The sequence below is a fragment of the Amblyomma mixtum genome, chromosome 1 (genome assembly GCF_055824585.1).
Source record: "Amblyomma mixtum isolate Tamu chromosome 1, ASM5582458v1, whole genome shotgun sequence".
Lineage (NCBI taxonomy): Eukaryota > Metazoa > Arthropoda > Arachnida > Ixodida > Ixodidae > Amblyomma > Amblyomma mixtum.
Genome location: NC_143012.1, coordinates 9,754,013 through 9,771,102, shown reverse-complemented (window position 1 = coordinate 9,771,102; position 17,090 = coordinate 9,754,013). Strand labels below are relative to the sequence as shown.

Genomic DNA, 17,090 nt, shown 5'->3' with positions numbered 1-17,090 from the left:
GTCCAGCCAGCCTGGCCACTCGACGGCTCCGCCGACCCAGAACAGGCTCGGCGACAGGGCAGCGAAAAGGAAATTAAAAACTGAACCGACCAACGCGGGCATGTAACAACAACCGCGGGAGAACGACTCGGACGAACCGCGCGCAGAGCGACCGTCGGAGCGGCGGCGAAGGTACGCTGCTGCCCAACCCCCCTTCCTCTTTCACCCAAGCACCCGCAGCGCCGGTAGCCGCGGACGGAAGAAAACAGCCAAGTAGCCAAAGACAAATGCGGCGCGGAAGAACCACCACCACCACCGGCAGCAGCCGCACCAGGCAGGAAAGCAGAACAGAGAGAGCGGCATGAGGATTCGGCAACGACTGCGGCACGACGAACCGGCAGCAGCATCGGACTCAGTCGCAACGGCGACGACGATGACGCCGAGGCGGAGGAGCGAGGGTGCCGGGAGCGGGAGAGAGACAGCACGCGCAGCGCCGTACGCGGGGAGAGGAGGAATGACCAATGGGCACCTCCTTTCTTCCTCTCCTCGTTCCGAAGAGGCTGTCCCCTTCCCCTCTTCCACCTCTCGCTACACAAGGTCCTTGCACCCGCCGCGGGAGGGAGGCAGAAGGGCCACTCACTCAAACCCGCAGCACTGGGAGGGGAAGGTGGAGGTTCGTAGATGCTGCTGCTGCCACGACGAAGAGGAGCATCCCTGCACCTCTTCTTCGGAGGAGGGGGAAGCCAAGCCTTTGGCCGCCGGTGGAGAGAGGGAAACACGCATACGTCGACTCTCCCTCTCCCACACTACACCTTTCGCTCGATCCACCACCGCCGGGGCGCAAACGGACAACACGGAAAAGCCATAAACAATCGGCGGACGACGACGACCAGTCGAATGGCTACCCAATCCAATCCAGGGGCCGAGCGGGTGTCAAGACGGGCTGGGGGACGCCGAACGACTTTCGCGCGGCGCCGCTCCCCGACTCCGCAGCAGTGGGGCGTTTCTCGAGGCAAGACCTTGCTCAAGGCTGCAGCGTGACATTACATGATTAGGAGCTGATTAGGGTACACGAATAAATGCGAGGAGATGGTAGCAGATTTCTGGAAAGTTAGACCAAGATGTTAAAAATTTGATATCACGAGACAGAGCAGGAATGATTTCGCCTCGCTGTAACATTACCTGATGTACAGAACTTCATGCGGAGCCCAGCCGCATCCCCAAGTGCAAGCTCAGGCGCAAGCTTCTAACACCAGCATCACAGCAAGGTGGCGTTCCCATCACGGGCTGCAGACATCGCTGAAAGTCTCAGATTCATCCCTTGATTACCTCCGATGTTATATATCAACTCGCGATGATAAGAAGCCGTACTTGTTACCACTATCAATGGCACAACCCTACAGCAAATAAGGGAACGCTATGCCGCTGCTACAATTATCAGGCTTGCCTAACCACAACTGTCAAACGGCAGTTGCCGTGTGCACTGCACGGCGATGCTAAACCTGTTCAATTCGACCACAATGGGTTCCTTTCACAGTGCACCGATGTCACGCTACTACATGAGCAGTGTTGCAGCGTCCCTTCGCCAAATTCGACAGCCGGGAATCTAACCTATGACCTCTGCAACAGCAGCAAGAACAGAATTAAATGTCAGCCTCCGGGCCACCGCGGCGGGTTTAGCCGCCTCGACAAAGCAGAGAGCCGGAGCTTCGAACACCGCTTGACTTTCCTCGGAAGAAAGGCTGATATCGCAAGCAGCCTCCTCCGTCACATAGCTCGTCAACCCCGTTCGCCCCTCGCGCTAAAGCTGACGTCAGGCTCTCAGGCTCACAACGGCCTCGGACGTCCGTCCCTCCGTATACTACATCAGAAAAGTACGACAGCCAGCCGCAGTGGCCAGTCGCGCCACTATCGAGTCGCGTGCGCGCTCAATAGTCAGGGTTCGTGCAAATGCGGCCGTGACGACTGCCTCGTCAAGTCGAGTGCGGTATAGGGCAGACCTGTGAGTTACGGCCGGGCCGTCACGACGCCGCGCTCGCCTCCCGGAGAGACGCGTCCGGGACGCGGAGACGACGCTTCTCGCGCTGGACGTGCCAATGCCGTCCCCGTTTCTTGGCGTATAATAACGGTGGCTGACACGGACGGCGACGTTGCCCGGCCGCGGTGGACGAGAGAATGAACAAAACAAAGTGTACGCAGGAGAGAAAGAAGTGAAGAAACGAAGGAAAGCCGGATGAAAAGAAAGAGAAGTAGCCGCAAACGAAGGCCGACGTCCGGCGACTGACCACTGTGAACACCGCGAGGAAGAGAACGGCGTAGAGAGAACCGATATACCCCCCCCCCCCCCCCCCCCCCCCCCCCATCTGCCAGAACCACCGCGACAGCGACTCCGGTGACATGGCCAAGTTTGATACGTCGTTAGCGTTTTATTTTCTGTTCGCTGTCCTGATCAAAGGATACCCGACCTGACGTAACCACTCGATGAGGAAAACATGCGTTCCTCCGCTGGGCAGGAACGATCGCGCCGCTATCTGTCAGTTGGAACATCGACTGTCGCGTCACAGCGGATTTTTGAAACGATTCGCGGTAGGTGCAACATTAACCCTAGCGAGGGACAAAAGTACAAAAGTACCGTTCCTGTTGGCACATTATTTTCCACGTCATCCAGATGTGAACTCATGTGAGGAGCAGCGGGTTGACTTATTGCCTGGGCCAGAGAAGAGAAGGAAAGGAATGCCGAGTAACTCTTGATTCTGGGGCACACCTCAACCGTGCCGTGAGGGAAGGCCGCCGCTACAGGGCCGGGATTTGACCTCCCGGCTCAGCAGCCGAACGACACAGCCCCTGCATCACTCACGTATGGTAAGTCAAGGAAGAACTGCCACAGTTCGAATGTAAGCTCAAAGGCGCCATGACGGAGAGAATGCTCCAATGCTTTGCGCAAAGGAATCAGCGCAGAGACGTTTCACCCGGCCCGGTGGCTCAGTGGTTAGCGCACTCGATTGCTAAGCCGGTGAACCAGGGCTGACCACCGGCCGCGGCGGACACGTTTCATGGAGGCGAAACTGTAAAGTTACCCAGGAAACTCTAAAGTTTCCTGGGCCCTCCAGTACGACAACTTTACTTGTCTTACTCCTTTCACTCCCTCCTCCATCCCGTTCCTCAATGCGCGGTTGAACCTAGAACAGTGCCCTTTCCTTTGCTCAAAACCAATTTTCAGACAGGTTCGTTTTAACTCGTCTAGCCGCCTAGTGCTTCCGAAACACGACGACAGAATGGTTGAAACGGCGCCGCTTCCACTCCAGACTCATTCGTTGCGCGAGCACAGGTGGGTTCACAGGCCCCAGTCCAGGACTGAGCGTATCCGGAGCAAGATCTATCTTCTTCCTCCAATACACCCGCACTGCTTTTAAAAGCCGCGCGGAAGAGAGCCAGGCCGCTCGCTCCTGAGCTTGAGAGAGATATACATCCGCACTTTCACCCAAGGGCGGAAACCCCTTTCCGCTTTTTTTCCAAAGCACTAACGCTCAACCGAATAGGCCCCTCGGCACAAACTCGAGCCGTTCACAAGCGCTCAGAGCGGCTAAACCAAAGGGACAGCACTTGGTTATCTCTTACGTGATCCAACCGGGGTCCCGCCGGCATGAGCCCCGTCCCTCTCGCTTTCTCTCCACCCAGCACTGTAGGCAGCAAAAAGCAGAAACGCTCTCCCCCACGGCAGCGGCGCGTCGGATATGGGCGCCATATTTCTTGCTCGCTTTAGCATATCAGCCGCTAGATCGACCATCTTCTTCCCCCTCGGCCTTCCACCAAACACCTCCCAGAACCTTCCACCCGTAGCCAGCGCCCCTCCCTCGCTTCCTTCCACCTTGCGAGCACCTCAGAGGGGGCAAACGCCACTCCCCTCCGAAGAAGAAGAAGCCTCGGTCTTCCCCGCCGCGTCGTTCAACCAGACGTGGCGGCGGAAATATGCGGGCGGCGCGCGCGCTTTGATCTCTGCCGCCGAAGAGACGACCCCCGGACGCCGCACACGTGCGCGCGCCGGGCGAAGCCGTGCGGCTGCTCAAACCGGTGTTATGCGCGCCGCCCAAAGTGCTTCGCGCGAGGAACGCGGGACTTTTAGCGCCGCCTAATTAGAAAACGCGCCGCCGCCGCCGGCCGCATTCCGAACGATGCCACACCACCGCGACGACGACACACACCTCGCAACGACTGCTGCTAACACGCACCTTAGGCTAAAACAAAAAAGAAGCAAAGTAAAAGTGGAATCCAGTGAGCTCCGAGCACTATCCCGACGCCCGCAGTGAGTGGCAAGACAGCTTGCCCGCCTTGATTCGACTGCAGTATATGTGCCGGTACCGCTGCTGCCTCGCTAGTGCATTTGGATGACTTGCGCGAGCCTGATTTCAGCGGCATTTTAGTGAACCCTCAGATCCGGCAGCCTCCTTGATTATGGACATCCCACGCGCCCGACCTGTACATATGTTATAGTGTAAATAGAATACTTGTATACTGTACTTCTCTTCCCCTATCCTTTCTGCCTGTCCTCTCACCTTTTTCATTTCTCCAGTCTGCCTGCTACCCCTTTATTTTCGCTGCCCCAGCTCAGGTGCGTCCCGTAGCGATGCCAGATGCCGGGGCTCGTACAGATCTTTTCCTTGCTTTTACTATTATTAAAAGTTAACCCCTACTGTTCCCCGGCGGTGACGATGAAGTTCGCCGCTGCTTCCTACGAGACACACAAGACGCCGTCCGTCAGATCGTTTCGGACCAGATCAGATACAAACGAAAATATATTTGAAGAAATTAAAGGCGCAGTACCTCCTCGCTTCTCGGTGGTCATGTCAACCGCGCCGTGAAGGAAGGGTGAAAGGTGGGAGTGAAAGAAAGAAAGAACTGCCGTATTGGGGGGAACTCGTTTTAAGGAAGGACAGCACATGCAAGAACAAAGTTGGCAGGACAGAACGTGTCAGCAACTAGCCTGCAAAACTTTTGCAAGTGGTGGAGGGCTCCGAAATAATTGTGATGGACCAAGTTAGACAGATGTGCGGGAAAGAGCGAGGAAATAGAAAAAAATAACGCGGAAAAATCGCTCAAGTATTGGCGAATATGTCCAACTTTAGCTTCTTATAAAGACGGTTATCACGTGTGGTTGGGAGCCGCAATGGTCGAGCAAAAAGTAAACATGTACGGTTCGATTATTTGCTTGCTTTGGCTCAAGAAGACCGCCGGTTCAAGACTGAATATAGGCTACACACCTCACTGGCGACGATAAAACGTGGCACTGAATCGGCCACACGAAAAGTTAGACTGCTGAATTCCACACGAGAAATTTAAGACAGCGCGCCCCGTTTCCTCGTGCCGCCAGTGCGCAAACGCTGACTGATCACGATGTGACAGGCGTGCGTGCAGCCAGCCGGCACTAGCGCCATCTGGCGTCCTGGTGGTAATCTGCGCATGCGCACTGGCTCGTCGCGGAAGCGGAACGCGCTGTGCTAAATCTCCCTCAATTCATGCGCAACTCCACACTTCGATCGCGGATGGTGTCAAAGAACGAAACAAGAAAGGCTAGAGGACAACAGTGCCATCAATGCCCCAGTTGCGCTAAACCACTGACGGCAAATGCTTCGGAAATTGATTGCAATCGGGATGGCTACTTGCTACTGGAACAAGCACGACTTGCTTTCTGAGAAACTGGCGGAAAATGCTTCCGCGAACAAGATATGGGGCTAAAAAACAGGACGATAAAAGAGAGAACACATGCGAGCGACAACTCGTCCGCCGTAACGTGACACTTCAGAAAAACGTTAAACAGGGCTGGAGGACTTGTCGTGACGGCTTTTCTGTCCTAAATGTGCTCAATGGCCGCTTTCGTGAATATGTATATCTCAGAAGAAGCCGCCGGAAACGCTCCTCCGATATACCGTTCACTTCGACATTGAAAATATGCTGTCCCGGGGAGGCAGCTCAAATCCACGCCTTGCAGCAGAAAGACCAAAACAAAAAATAACAGTCGCCATATGTGCTTCGAACAGTAGGAAGCAGAAAACTAACAGCCGAACCTTCGTCGCGAACTGTCGCCGCCGTCGGCCGGTTGGTTTTGCTTAATTGAGGCCAGTTTTCGCACGCTGATAACGCCCGCGTCCTCGTCGGCCCGCGGCATGACGGAATACCGGAGCGCGGACATAACCCGTGCCAGCGGCAATCAGACCGCGATACAATCTACGCCTGGACAGAAGACAGCGCTCGAGGCCGCGGCGAGAGCCCGCTTAAAGGGCATCGTTCTCGTAATCAACGCGACTCTCTCCCTCTCTAATTGATTAATTACGCCGCGCATTGGTCACAGCGCTCAGTAGCGTAAGTGCTTCAGTCTTCCCTTAAGAAAATTTTGATTGTGTGTCTGATGAGAAGCTGTTGCTCTTTCACAACAGAGTCACCAGAATGTCTTGAGAGTTTGTAATGAATTTTCTTCTGAGTTTCTTCTGCGTTTCTAAAGAAGGTTCGCCGCCGTTTTTCTGGTTGGCATTTGATGTGAGAATTTCTTCTGAGTTCTTAATGGATACCGGCCAATGAGTGTCTGGTGCTTTTCACCAGAAAATCAGCTGTGTGTATTTTTTTGGTTTCCGGATGCTGACACTACAAGCAGTTGGTGACGATATTTTTATGCAGATGCAAGGCAGGAACAGACGTTGAATATTTGGGAAAGTGTACTTTTATTTCCAATAAGCTGCAGCCAGTCTTCAATGCCGTGCATACAGCAGCCTGTCTTGTACGCTGTGCAAGGAAATAAACTCACTTTATTTCCCTGCACAGCATAGAAGACAGGCTGTTCTTCAAATGAAGTGTTGTTGTTTCAAAGTGGGCACAGGTGTACCCTGAAAAACACCAGAAGAAGTCGGTTTTTATTACTGCGTGTAGTACTGCAATAAACAGAACTTATAAATTTCAAGCACATGAAAACGAAGCCCATGATCCTTCGAAAAGGGCAAAGAAACCTGTCTTATCTGCTCATTCTTACTAGGCGTGCATGCATGCATGCATAGGACATTAATATATGGCCTCTCAGCATATCTGTACTACAACCATGAATGGCCAAAGCAGTGAAGATGACAGTTTGTAAAGTGCTAACAACCAAAGTATACGTTGTACAAGAATTTGGAGTTTCCCATAAACCAGCTTTATAACCCAAACATCCAACAAGGGTAGAATTTCAGCACTACACATTCAGCTTCACTGAAGAATATTCCCACCATTCCAGTTTACTGCAAGTTAGCAGGGCTAATCCTATCACAACTGATACATTCAGTGAGCCAAAAACTATTACATTATAAGCAGTGCACCCTTTGCAGCGATGGCATAGAGGTAGAGTAGCTGCCTCATGTGCGAGAGGACTGCGCTTCAAATCCTAGTACATACCGAAGTCCTCCGCAGGCGCGGCGGGACCCGCCGTCGCGACGTTCGTCCGCTCGCCTGAGTGCACAATTTCCATATAATCGCACAATACACGCCCAGGGGTCACACACGCTATCATTACTAAAGGCACATACCCAAGTTATCTTCAGGTGCGACGAAATTCGAACAGTTCTTCATTTGCCATTCCGCTGCCAGCTTGCCCCGGCGCCGCTCCATTTTTTTTTCCGTACCTGTGCAGTATAATTTCCAGATTATGCGCATAATAACCCCAACCCCCGTACGCACAAATGATTTCGTGACTAATGACACTTACCGAAGTATAACAGTTCCGCTGATGAGGGCGGCTCACCAGTCTTCCACAAAACGTCCGTTATTTTGCCGCGCAGATCGTTGATGGCGTTCGGCTCCGTGAGGAGACGCATCCCGAGGTTGGCGTCGACTAGAGAGCACACCGGGTACACGTCCCATTTGCGTTCGCTCGTCCACTTTACTAATATGCGAGTCATGTTACACTTTTAGTGCACGAAGCAACTCAAAAATAGGCACACGAATATTTGCTGCCCGCGTGGTTACTACGTGATTCACAAAGAGACTCAACGCCGTCCCTCAAAACGCTCGCAACCCTCGCGCGGCGCCACTCCGAATAGACCTCTCCCGTCCTACGTCATCAGCGCACGTGTTTCTGGTTTGATGGGCAAAACATGCACCGTACCGAGGAGGCTCTCAGAGGGAGAAGAATGGCTGCTAGGGGAAGAAAGGCGGTGGGGGAGCGCCAGACCGGTTCCTTGGACCGCTTTGGATGCTTGTGGCTTGGATGCGCAGGGCAGCGACCGTGCCCCCCCCCCTCACGTCATGGAGGTTGCTACCGCCGAGGAGGAAAAAAAAACTGCCGAGGGGGCGTCCGGCGACAACGTTGAAACGTAGCCTTTAGAAGTAAAAATATAGTAAAAAGGAGAGAGTCGGTCCCCTGAACCGCGCCTTAAGCGAAATAAGAAAGAGAGAAAGAGGTGCCGTAGTGGAGGTTTCCCGAATAATTCCGACCACCTGGGGATTATTAACGTGCATGCACTGACATCGCACAGCACACGGGCGTATTTTAAGGCAAAAGCCTTTAATACCTCATACTGTCGGGACCAAGGAATGCCTCATACTGTCGTGACCAGCATATGCGCGACATTAACTGTTTTTAAAATCATATGTAGTGACATATGCTTTCTTAAGTACGTACATGCTCCAGAAATCGTCAAGCAGTAATAGCGATGCACATGCATTGCATGCAGTAATCGTTGCTAAGTTCCTTTCCGTATTGAACTGCTCAGCTTTCACATGTTGAAATACCCAGTGCTCTCATACATGATGGGGAAAACACATCGGACTTTCTGTTGACTTTTCACATCCTGTGTTTACACATTAGCAACTCAAAAGAAAATTCTTAGATTTTCCCAACAAGAAAAAAGTGTGTGAAATGCCAATTGAAAGTCTGGTTTTAGACTGATGCTAAAACACATGAGGTATTGCGTTTCTGTTGAGTTCCTTGTTCCTCATTAGGAAAACATAAAGACCAAACCAGAAAGTCAAAACCCATTTTCATAAGGGTTCTTGTCCCGTTTCCTTCTCTCACGCAAAAGGGCGCGGTTGTAATCATCGAAAGAGCCGCGCAGTGCGCAGATAACGCTCCACTCAATTACTCCGGTGCAGCGCTAGGTCGCACCAGTGCATTCTGCGAGCAGGTACCGTGACGAGCCAACCTTTTTACTTCGGAAGGGATAAGTGCAAACAACACTGCCTGTTTGCGTTGACACGCCACCCGACACTAATGAAAGAACGGCTGTCACGGTGCCCGGAATGCTGGGAAAACACTACAAACGGTTACTGTCGGTCGAGTAGCCCGTATGCGGGAAGTGCAGAGTTCGAACCCTCGTACCCCACGGCACCAAACGGTTTTTCAATGGGTACACGAGTTGCCCCGGCTTCGTGCTCGGCTTCTCCGGAGTGAAATGATTGGAAGAATGGGTCTTCGACCCCGCCTCAACTTCGTGCAGACCAGAAACGAGCCAGCCATGCTAAGTCAAACTCCAGATACTCTTGTGCCATTAAATTCAGATCGCCGCTATCAACTGCCCAGTAGCCAAGTCTCGCATGAGTGATTGACTAGCGCGCTACCAAGCCCAGCTTATATCAGTGCCTTTGGACGGGATCGAAATACTACAGTAATAAATAGTAATAATGAAATAATGAACATAACGAAGGAATGACGATTCTCCTCGGAAGCTCGGTCAACACGCTCTATAACGAAGCTACGGCTATAACGAAGTAATCACCAGGCCCATTCAGCTTCGTCATAACGAAGTTCAACTGCACAGCACATCTGTTTCTAGCCCTTCGTGCGATGAAGGTTGAGTCCCCGCAACATCCCTGTGCCTAAATCTACTCGCGTATTCCCCGAGTACCAGAGCTCGTGAAGCGCTTGAAAGCATGTAGCCTGACCACTTTCTATCGCAACCACTAGAATGACACTCCGCAAGAAGAATTAATTACCCGTCTTGCGTACTGCAAAAAAAACGTTCAGAGAGCCAAAAAGAACTGAAGGTAAAATGTCCCAGCCCCTGTCGCACGTATTACTTACTATATAGCAGACCACACTTCAACTGCCTCGCTTCTCTGGGAAAAATGAACTGCAGGGCGCCAAATAATCAAAACAAAGCACGCTTCATATCAGTCAACGTGCGGTGCTTTTGAAACGTGGCCTTCGCACTGTTTCCTTCACTTCAAGTGGCCCTTCGCCACTTCCCTCACGGCGCGGTTGAGTTGTTCATTCAAGAGTGAAACGGTTTGAACTATTCGTCATACCAGCGGTTCAGCATCCTACCTGGGGCCCAAGTACCAACACTCAGCACTACGATTGCTCGGAAGTTCGACGGATAGCTCACTGTCGTGACATTTGCAACACTGACGAAGTACTCGGAGCCGCTCAAGAGATGGATGCCTGAGCATATCCCACTGCGGACAACGAACTCGGGACGAAACAGGCACCGCGCGTTTGGTCTCCTGGAACATTTTGCCTGTTCCCTCCAACCACGGTCGAGGTCAACTCGGAGCTCAGACTCCAAACCTACACCGCAAAATCCACTTAGACCACAACGCCGCGCGTGCCTGCTAAGGGGACGCCAACGACTCGCCGCATTTATTAAGTTTTCTCGGCTCGCAGGAGAGCAGCTACATATTCGCGGCGGGTGCGCGGAACTGGCATGGATGGTCACGCTGCACTGGCCCAGCGAGGAAGCAGAAGGGGAGAAGACAGTGCGGGTAAAGAGAAAGAGAGTGGGGGGAGGGGGGGGAGAGCGTCCGATACGATTAGGCCGGAACGTCCGCCGGGGCGCTTGCTCGTCTAATTACAACGGACAAGAAGAAGCCGAAACGAAGAACGCGCGGCGGCGGCACCGCTGAAGCTGCGGCACTCCCCCTCCCCTCTTCCTCCTCGCCACCTGGCGGCGACCGGCACACGCTCCCAAGCCAGCCCCGCAGGTCGCGGCGGGAAAGGGAGAGATACTGCGGCCGACACGGCAACAACAACAACAACAACAAGAACAGCGGGAGCAGCAGCAGCAGCAGCAACAACGACTACGACGAGCCGGCAGCTTCCCAAAGGGCGTGACGAGCGCCGAGAGAGACTGACCCCTCCTGCCGGACCAGGAGAAGCGAGCACACACGGCCGCCGCCGATTCGGTACCTCCTCTTCCCTCGCCGACTCCACATGACGCCCGCCGGTTCGGGTCGACGGTTTCGGACAAAACGAGTTGGGCTCCGAGCAGGCGCGAACGAGCAAATATGCGCGCCGCTTCGAATCGCTACCGCGCACCCCTCGTCTGTGTACAGTTGTGTACGCTGCCTAGCCACTTTTGCAATCAATTGTATCAAGCCAGGCGCTCCGGCTCTGCGGAAGTGCTCTCCGACGTCGGCTCCATAGGTGAGGGTTGCGGCCACAGGTCACCACGAGAACCTTTACAAGTGAAGGCAAGAGGGGTGTTACCTTTACGTGTAGCGAAGTTTTCACTTGCGACAATGCCCCCCCCCCCCTTCCTCTTCCATTTTAGAACAATGAAACTTTGGAACATATATATATATATATATATATATATATATATATATATATATATATATATATATATATATATATATATATATATATATATATATATATATATATATATTCATGAGAAAGCGGTGAATAAAACTGAAGCTAAGTCTCGCACTCCGTGGGCCACAACGGATAAAACAATGTTACGTTTTTCTGGTGTCGTTTTCCAACCCGGTCGACAATCTGTTACAACATTCAACAGGCTACAGAACGCGTGGAGCATCCCAGGAACTTTCAAGGACCTCAGAAGAACAGGCAGCGTGCACACATTGCAAATACACGTATGATGACGTCCTCAACGTAGTGTTGGGAACAGAGTGCACGAAAGAAGGCACGAACGAGGGCAATCCGCTGCTATAGTCGGATACAAGTCAAGGTAAAGGCGGCTTTTTCCTGTCAAAGGACCACCTTCCAGACTATGGCGTCGGCTGATTCTTATGAACCTGCTAGCATGAAAATGCAGGGAGCGGCTGGAAGGGGGTTCCTGTACAGGGAAAAGCCGCTTTTTCTTTACTTGTATAATGTAGTGTGAGCAGATAAAAAAAAAAATATAGTATTGCCTAGCCATTGTGACAGATAATACGTTTTAGAACGGGACGGCTTTTGAATTACTATAATGCATAAGATCACGCGTTTCACCTACACAGTGAAATAAACTCCGCCAAATACAGCCTCACACCATAGGAATGACAGAGGCGAACCACAGTAGGTGACGTGAGATAGGCGACTTACATAAGACGTAGAAAAAGGGTTCAGTAACTATTCTGTGACAAAGAAAGAGACCGAATGAAAGTTTTCATTCAACCGCTGAACCAAAACTGCCATTCAGACAGAAACGTCAAACGAAATGATAGAAAGTGAAGGAGGGCTGGCATTTTCACTCAATCCGGATGGATGGATGGATGATAATGGCTTTACCCTTTGTACCGGGCGGTAGCTTTCGCCACCTAGCCTATACTTCCCCCATTGTTAATTTAATTTTCTTTTCCCTTTCGCTCTTACAATATCTAATCTGTCTATCCTTTTACCCTCGAAATTCACGCCTCCCTTGATTTCCGCCACCAATCCTCCAACCTCCCCTTCGTCAATGTCACGCTTTTCCCATCCACTCGCCCGTCCTCCCCAGTAAATCCCAGCGCTATCTCTATGGTCGTTGCTGTCCCCTCTGGGAGGGCTGGGCGGAGTTCTGCGCACCTCAGAACCAAGTGTTCTATGGTCTCCGTTTCCGTTTTACATGCAGATGTCTACGCTCACCCAACAAAGGCCTCCCGAACAACTACCTAATCCAAACCACTCGGGATCGTGACGGCCGTTTCGAGCAGGCGACAGCTTGGAACGACCCTCGAAAGATATCTCGAAGCCGAGGGAGCTGAAACATACTTGCGTCTTCTCAGTACTACACTCGGATATACCAGTCGTTGACATAACGCGTCCAACTTTGAAAAATAATTTTAAAAAGCTGCCTGGCTTTCCTGAGCAACAGTAATGCCTACACTGAAGCCGATTTGAAATCGCAATTCCCTCTTGGCTATGGATGTCTTCGATATATTCAGGCATAGAAAGCCTGCTACTACTATCTCTTACAGCAAAATGAATTCAGCACATCACCCCGCTCCACCGTGATATCCATCTCGTGCTGAAACAGTGACGCTGCCGCGAACCCCAACCGCACGTTGCGTGTCGCATAACAATGACTGGTAAGAGCGATCGCATCATCTGGCCTATCAAAACAAAGTGACGTGAAAGCAGTGGTTGCAATCGACAAGACCGACCACACGCGACTCGTCACATACACAGTCGGCAGCAAACGCCGCAATGCTAGAGCACAGAACTATCATCGTGTCAAACTCCAATTACTATATACAATCAGCGCACCCAGTGAAAAAATCACTTACGTAGGAAACCAGACGCGATTCGAACGAAGCCAAGCAGCCGTTGAAACAGTTTCCCGAACACAGAGGACAGGAGAACGTAATCGATTTGCACGAAACGAATAACGGCTACATTGTGCCGTATATATCAACGCCTTCAGAAGGATGCAGTCCCCTTCAAGGCGCATTAATTATCTGGAACACCGGTCCACGACGACATACTTAGTGCGCTTTCACTGACAATCTCTGTGGCTTAACAGAGAACGCAACTTTCCAGATGAGAGAGTCTGGAATAAACGCGTGGTTGTACTTCCTCTTGCGTCATGTAAAGCAAAAGTTAATGTAATTTTTCAAGCAGCAATAAGGTGGATAGTTGAGCTAGTTGGTGCATGATCACTTTAAACCAGCAGCAGAGAAGAAACAGACACAAAGAAGAAACCAGCTCGACGAAGTCTGGTTTCTTCTTTGTGTCTGTTTATTCTCTGCTGCTGGTTTAAAGTTTTCAAGCAGCTGCTTTGGAGTAAGGTCCTTATGAGTTGACTTGTGTCTTAAGTGTGTAGAAAATTCCCAATGCCAAAGCAGCGAAAACTTCGACAAAAGGTCGAAGTGAATCCTGTCGTGTATCTTCCTTCTGATACAGCCGCGCTATCTGTATACAGAGTCACATCGAGAAACATTGTTAAAGATGAAGTGACAATCAAAGAAAGAAGTTGTAGAAAAGCAATGGGCAGGCACTCACATTGGATTCGTGGCATTCCAGTAAATATCCGCCAGCCGTACGCAGGATACATCCACCGGTAGTGCTTCAATAATCGCCAACACGAAAAACAGCAGGATCCAAGGCATGGTGATGACGGTTCGTGGCGGTGGCCGGTTCGGGTGCAGCTCCGCCCAGGGACCGACCTCTCCGCCGGCGTCGTTCTCACAGAAGCCTCAAAATCCCGACGGGGAAGTTAACAACAGAGAAACCGTCGGTGTGTAGTTTGCCAATGTCGCGACGCGCAGATTTCTTCTTCGCACGATTCAATGGCGCACTTGCACACACCAGGAAAAAACTAAAAGCGACCGGGTTAAGATAGTAGCTAGCACACGGCGCTTGTCTTAAGCTGCGGCAATCGCGCGAGCACGGCTTTAAGTGCGGTACTAGTGTCAGCCTGCGACGCACGACCAACGAGCGTACGGAGCTGCGCGGTCGTGCCTTGTATCGCTAGCCATCGCGGCGGCTTGATCCAGCAGCGGCCTCTCACTCCGAGGTGGAGGGCGATGATAACTATTCACTTCGGAGTAGAAGGCGGCATTCCTCTTCGGCCGCTCACGGTTTGCGTTGCAGCGTGCGATGGTAGCCGTCGCCGGTGACTCGGAACAAATCCCGGACTTGTCGCGTCACTCTTCCGAACTTCTTTCACGCTCGGCACTCCGGCATCACGCAGCTTGCTGAAACATCGGGTGTCCGGCGTCGTCAACTCTTGTTCTCTCTCCTCCTGGTCGAGTCGTAGCAGTCGTTCAAAAACAAAACACAGGGACGAAACACAAAACGACGTTCGCGGTAACAACACAAGACACAAACGGGCGCACGCACAGTCGACTTCGTCAACCCCTGTTTCTCTCCTCAACCCCGTCGATGACTCGCGCGCACTTCTTTCGTCAACCCCCACTCCAGATGAACACAACGCAACAAGTCGTGGAGACGCTGGATAGATGAAAAGACTGCAAGGTTAAGAAGAAAAAAAATGTATCCGGCCGCGCGCTCCCGGGAGCGCGCAACGCAACGAAAACAAGGCCCGCGCCGCCGCAGCCGCCGACTTCGAAACGCTGTCGGCCGCGTATCAGCTGCAGCTTGGAAGCCAACTGACGCCCGGTTCGGGAGCGGACGGACCGGTTCCGCTCGCGCCGCCAGAGGTCGACAGCGCGCGGACTCGCGCTTGACCAATCGGAGCGAGCAGGCGGGAGCACAAGGAGACGACGTCACGGGTATACGCGCGCGGCACGCGACGACGTCGACAAATGCAAAACGCTAAACTGGAGAAATGAAGGTGCGGGAAAACGGAGAGAAAGAGAGAGAGCGCGGCAAGAGAGAAAAGGCCGGAGCGGGGGCCCCGGCAGCGTGCAACAGGAGGGTGGGGTGTCGTCCGAAACGGCGAATTCTCTTCTACCTGGCGAGAGATGTGTTGCTCGCCAGTTCGCCTCTTCTTCGCGCTTATTCTTCTTCGTTCCTCTCTTCTCTCTTTCTCTCTACGGCGGGGCGAGCGCAGTGTTTTTTACTGAGCCGATTTGTTTTGAAAGGAGAAGGCGCGTGTTCCTCCGGCATTGCAACCGAGACGGGTTTACTACTTTTTTGCGTGTGTGTCGCCCTTAGAAAACGGCCGCCGGTTGCTTGCTGCTTGTTTCGTTTCTCCTGGAGTCGTCGGCTGTGTTGTTATCTAGGGGCCGTCTTCCACCCTACCTATTTCATCTTTACGAAGCGGCATTGTCGTTTTATGCTTTTCCTGAGATGCCGGTCTTAGAACGGGAGTGTGGTTGTTTCTCAAAAGCTCTTCTCTGGCACGTTGCAGACACAATACCTCGGCGCTGGCGGCGTCTGGTCTCTCCGAAATATATGGACTGTGCATTTCAAAGCGGTTCTTTACTACTGGATCATTGTTTGATGCATCCGACGTTTATCTGCAGAAAGGTGTTCGTTTTTAGAGTGCCTTTTTTTTCTCTCTCTTTTAGACACAATATGGAACCACTGATAACACATCGACATAAACAGCCTTTTTCCGTTCTGCCCAGCTATACTTCTTATGCTATGCCTCAGAGTTCGATTCTTCTTGGCTATGCTACTGAACATCGAACAAAAGCAAGGCCCATATCGCTACACCTAGACCGGATAGTTTCCGTTTCGCTGAGTATTGTTCGCTTCGCCTGCATGTTTCGGTAGAACAGCAGCCTTCGGAGAAATACGGTGAAGTCTATATCATGATAATTGGTAGAACATCCGGGTTTAATAAAAAAGAAAGGGGCTCTTGCTTTGTGCCTCCAAATTCAGCCATTGTTGAGGCATTTAAAGTTTGCGCAAGGTATCAGCTGCACCGAGCTGCGATTCAAAGATAGGGTGAATAATATGCTCGCTAAAAGACTACTCCCAGGAGTACTGTGCTCCATATGTGTTAACACAATAAATTCTATGCGCGTGATGCAACAAAGGGGCCTCTTCGAACCTACTGCACAGCAACAAGATTTCGGGCGCGCTGTTTCTCAGCATGCCGTACATATAGGCGGCATCCTCCGAAACTCTCAGCACTGCACTTCGCTGTCTCGCTATAATACGCCATAAAACGGAATGTCGGGAGATGGTTGCAGTGTCAACTGCTTTCCCTCATTGCGAACGAGAGTTTTAGGAATGAAGGCGAGCATACCACTTTAGTGTTGGTACAATTAAAAAGAAATAATTGTCGCGCTGGCACGGCTGCTTGGTTAAGTTGAACAAATGCTTTAGAACCCTGCCCGCGTGATGACCCACTGACACAAAAGGTGACGCGTCTTAACAGCGGTTGAATCACAAAAGAAAAATTTTAAAACCTCATTTTCTGACTGCACATTGTGACAAGTCCATAATGTGCGCACATTACTGTCCGAGCTACGTTCATAGAAAGAAAACCCACAGGAATTCCCTTGTTTCGGCTGTGACCCTACCACTCTTCACACAG

At 51.8% G+C, this 17,090-nt stretch overlaps 1 protein-coding gene and 1 long non-coding RNA gene across 2 annotated transcripts in view; both read right to left on the bottom strand.

The window, feature by feature from the left end:
- Positions 1-15,138, bottom strand: part of LOC149365417 (ephrin-B3-like) — a 316,084-nt gene extending 300,946 nt beyond the window's left edge. The window contains exon 1 of the mRNA XM_089542469.1: positions 14,141-15,138. Within this exon, the coding sequence (XP_089398595.1) occupies positions 14,141-14,247 (107 nt within the window). The 5' untranslated portion in view covers positions 14,248-15,138. The remainder of the gene's footprint in view (positions 1-14,140) is intronic.
- On the bottom strand, positions 6,676-7,606 carry LOC149365418 (uncharacterized). Its single transcript, XR_016291574.1, has 2 exons — positions 7,527-7,606; positions 6,676-6,854 (listed from the first exon to the last, which is right to left on the bottom strand). It is a non-coding gene; the product is annotated as an uncharacterized LOC149365418 (long non-coding RNA).
- Positions 15,139-17,090: the final 1,952 nt, after the last annotated feature.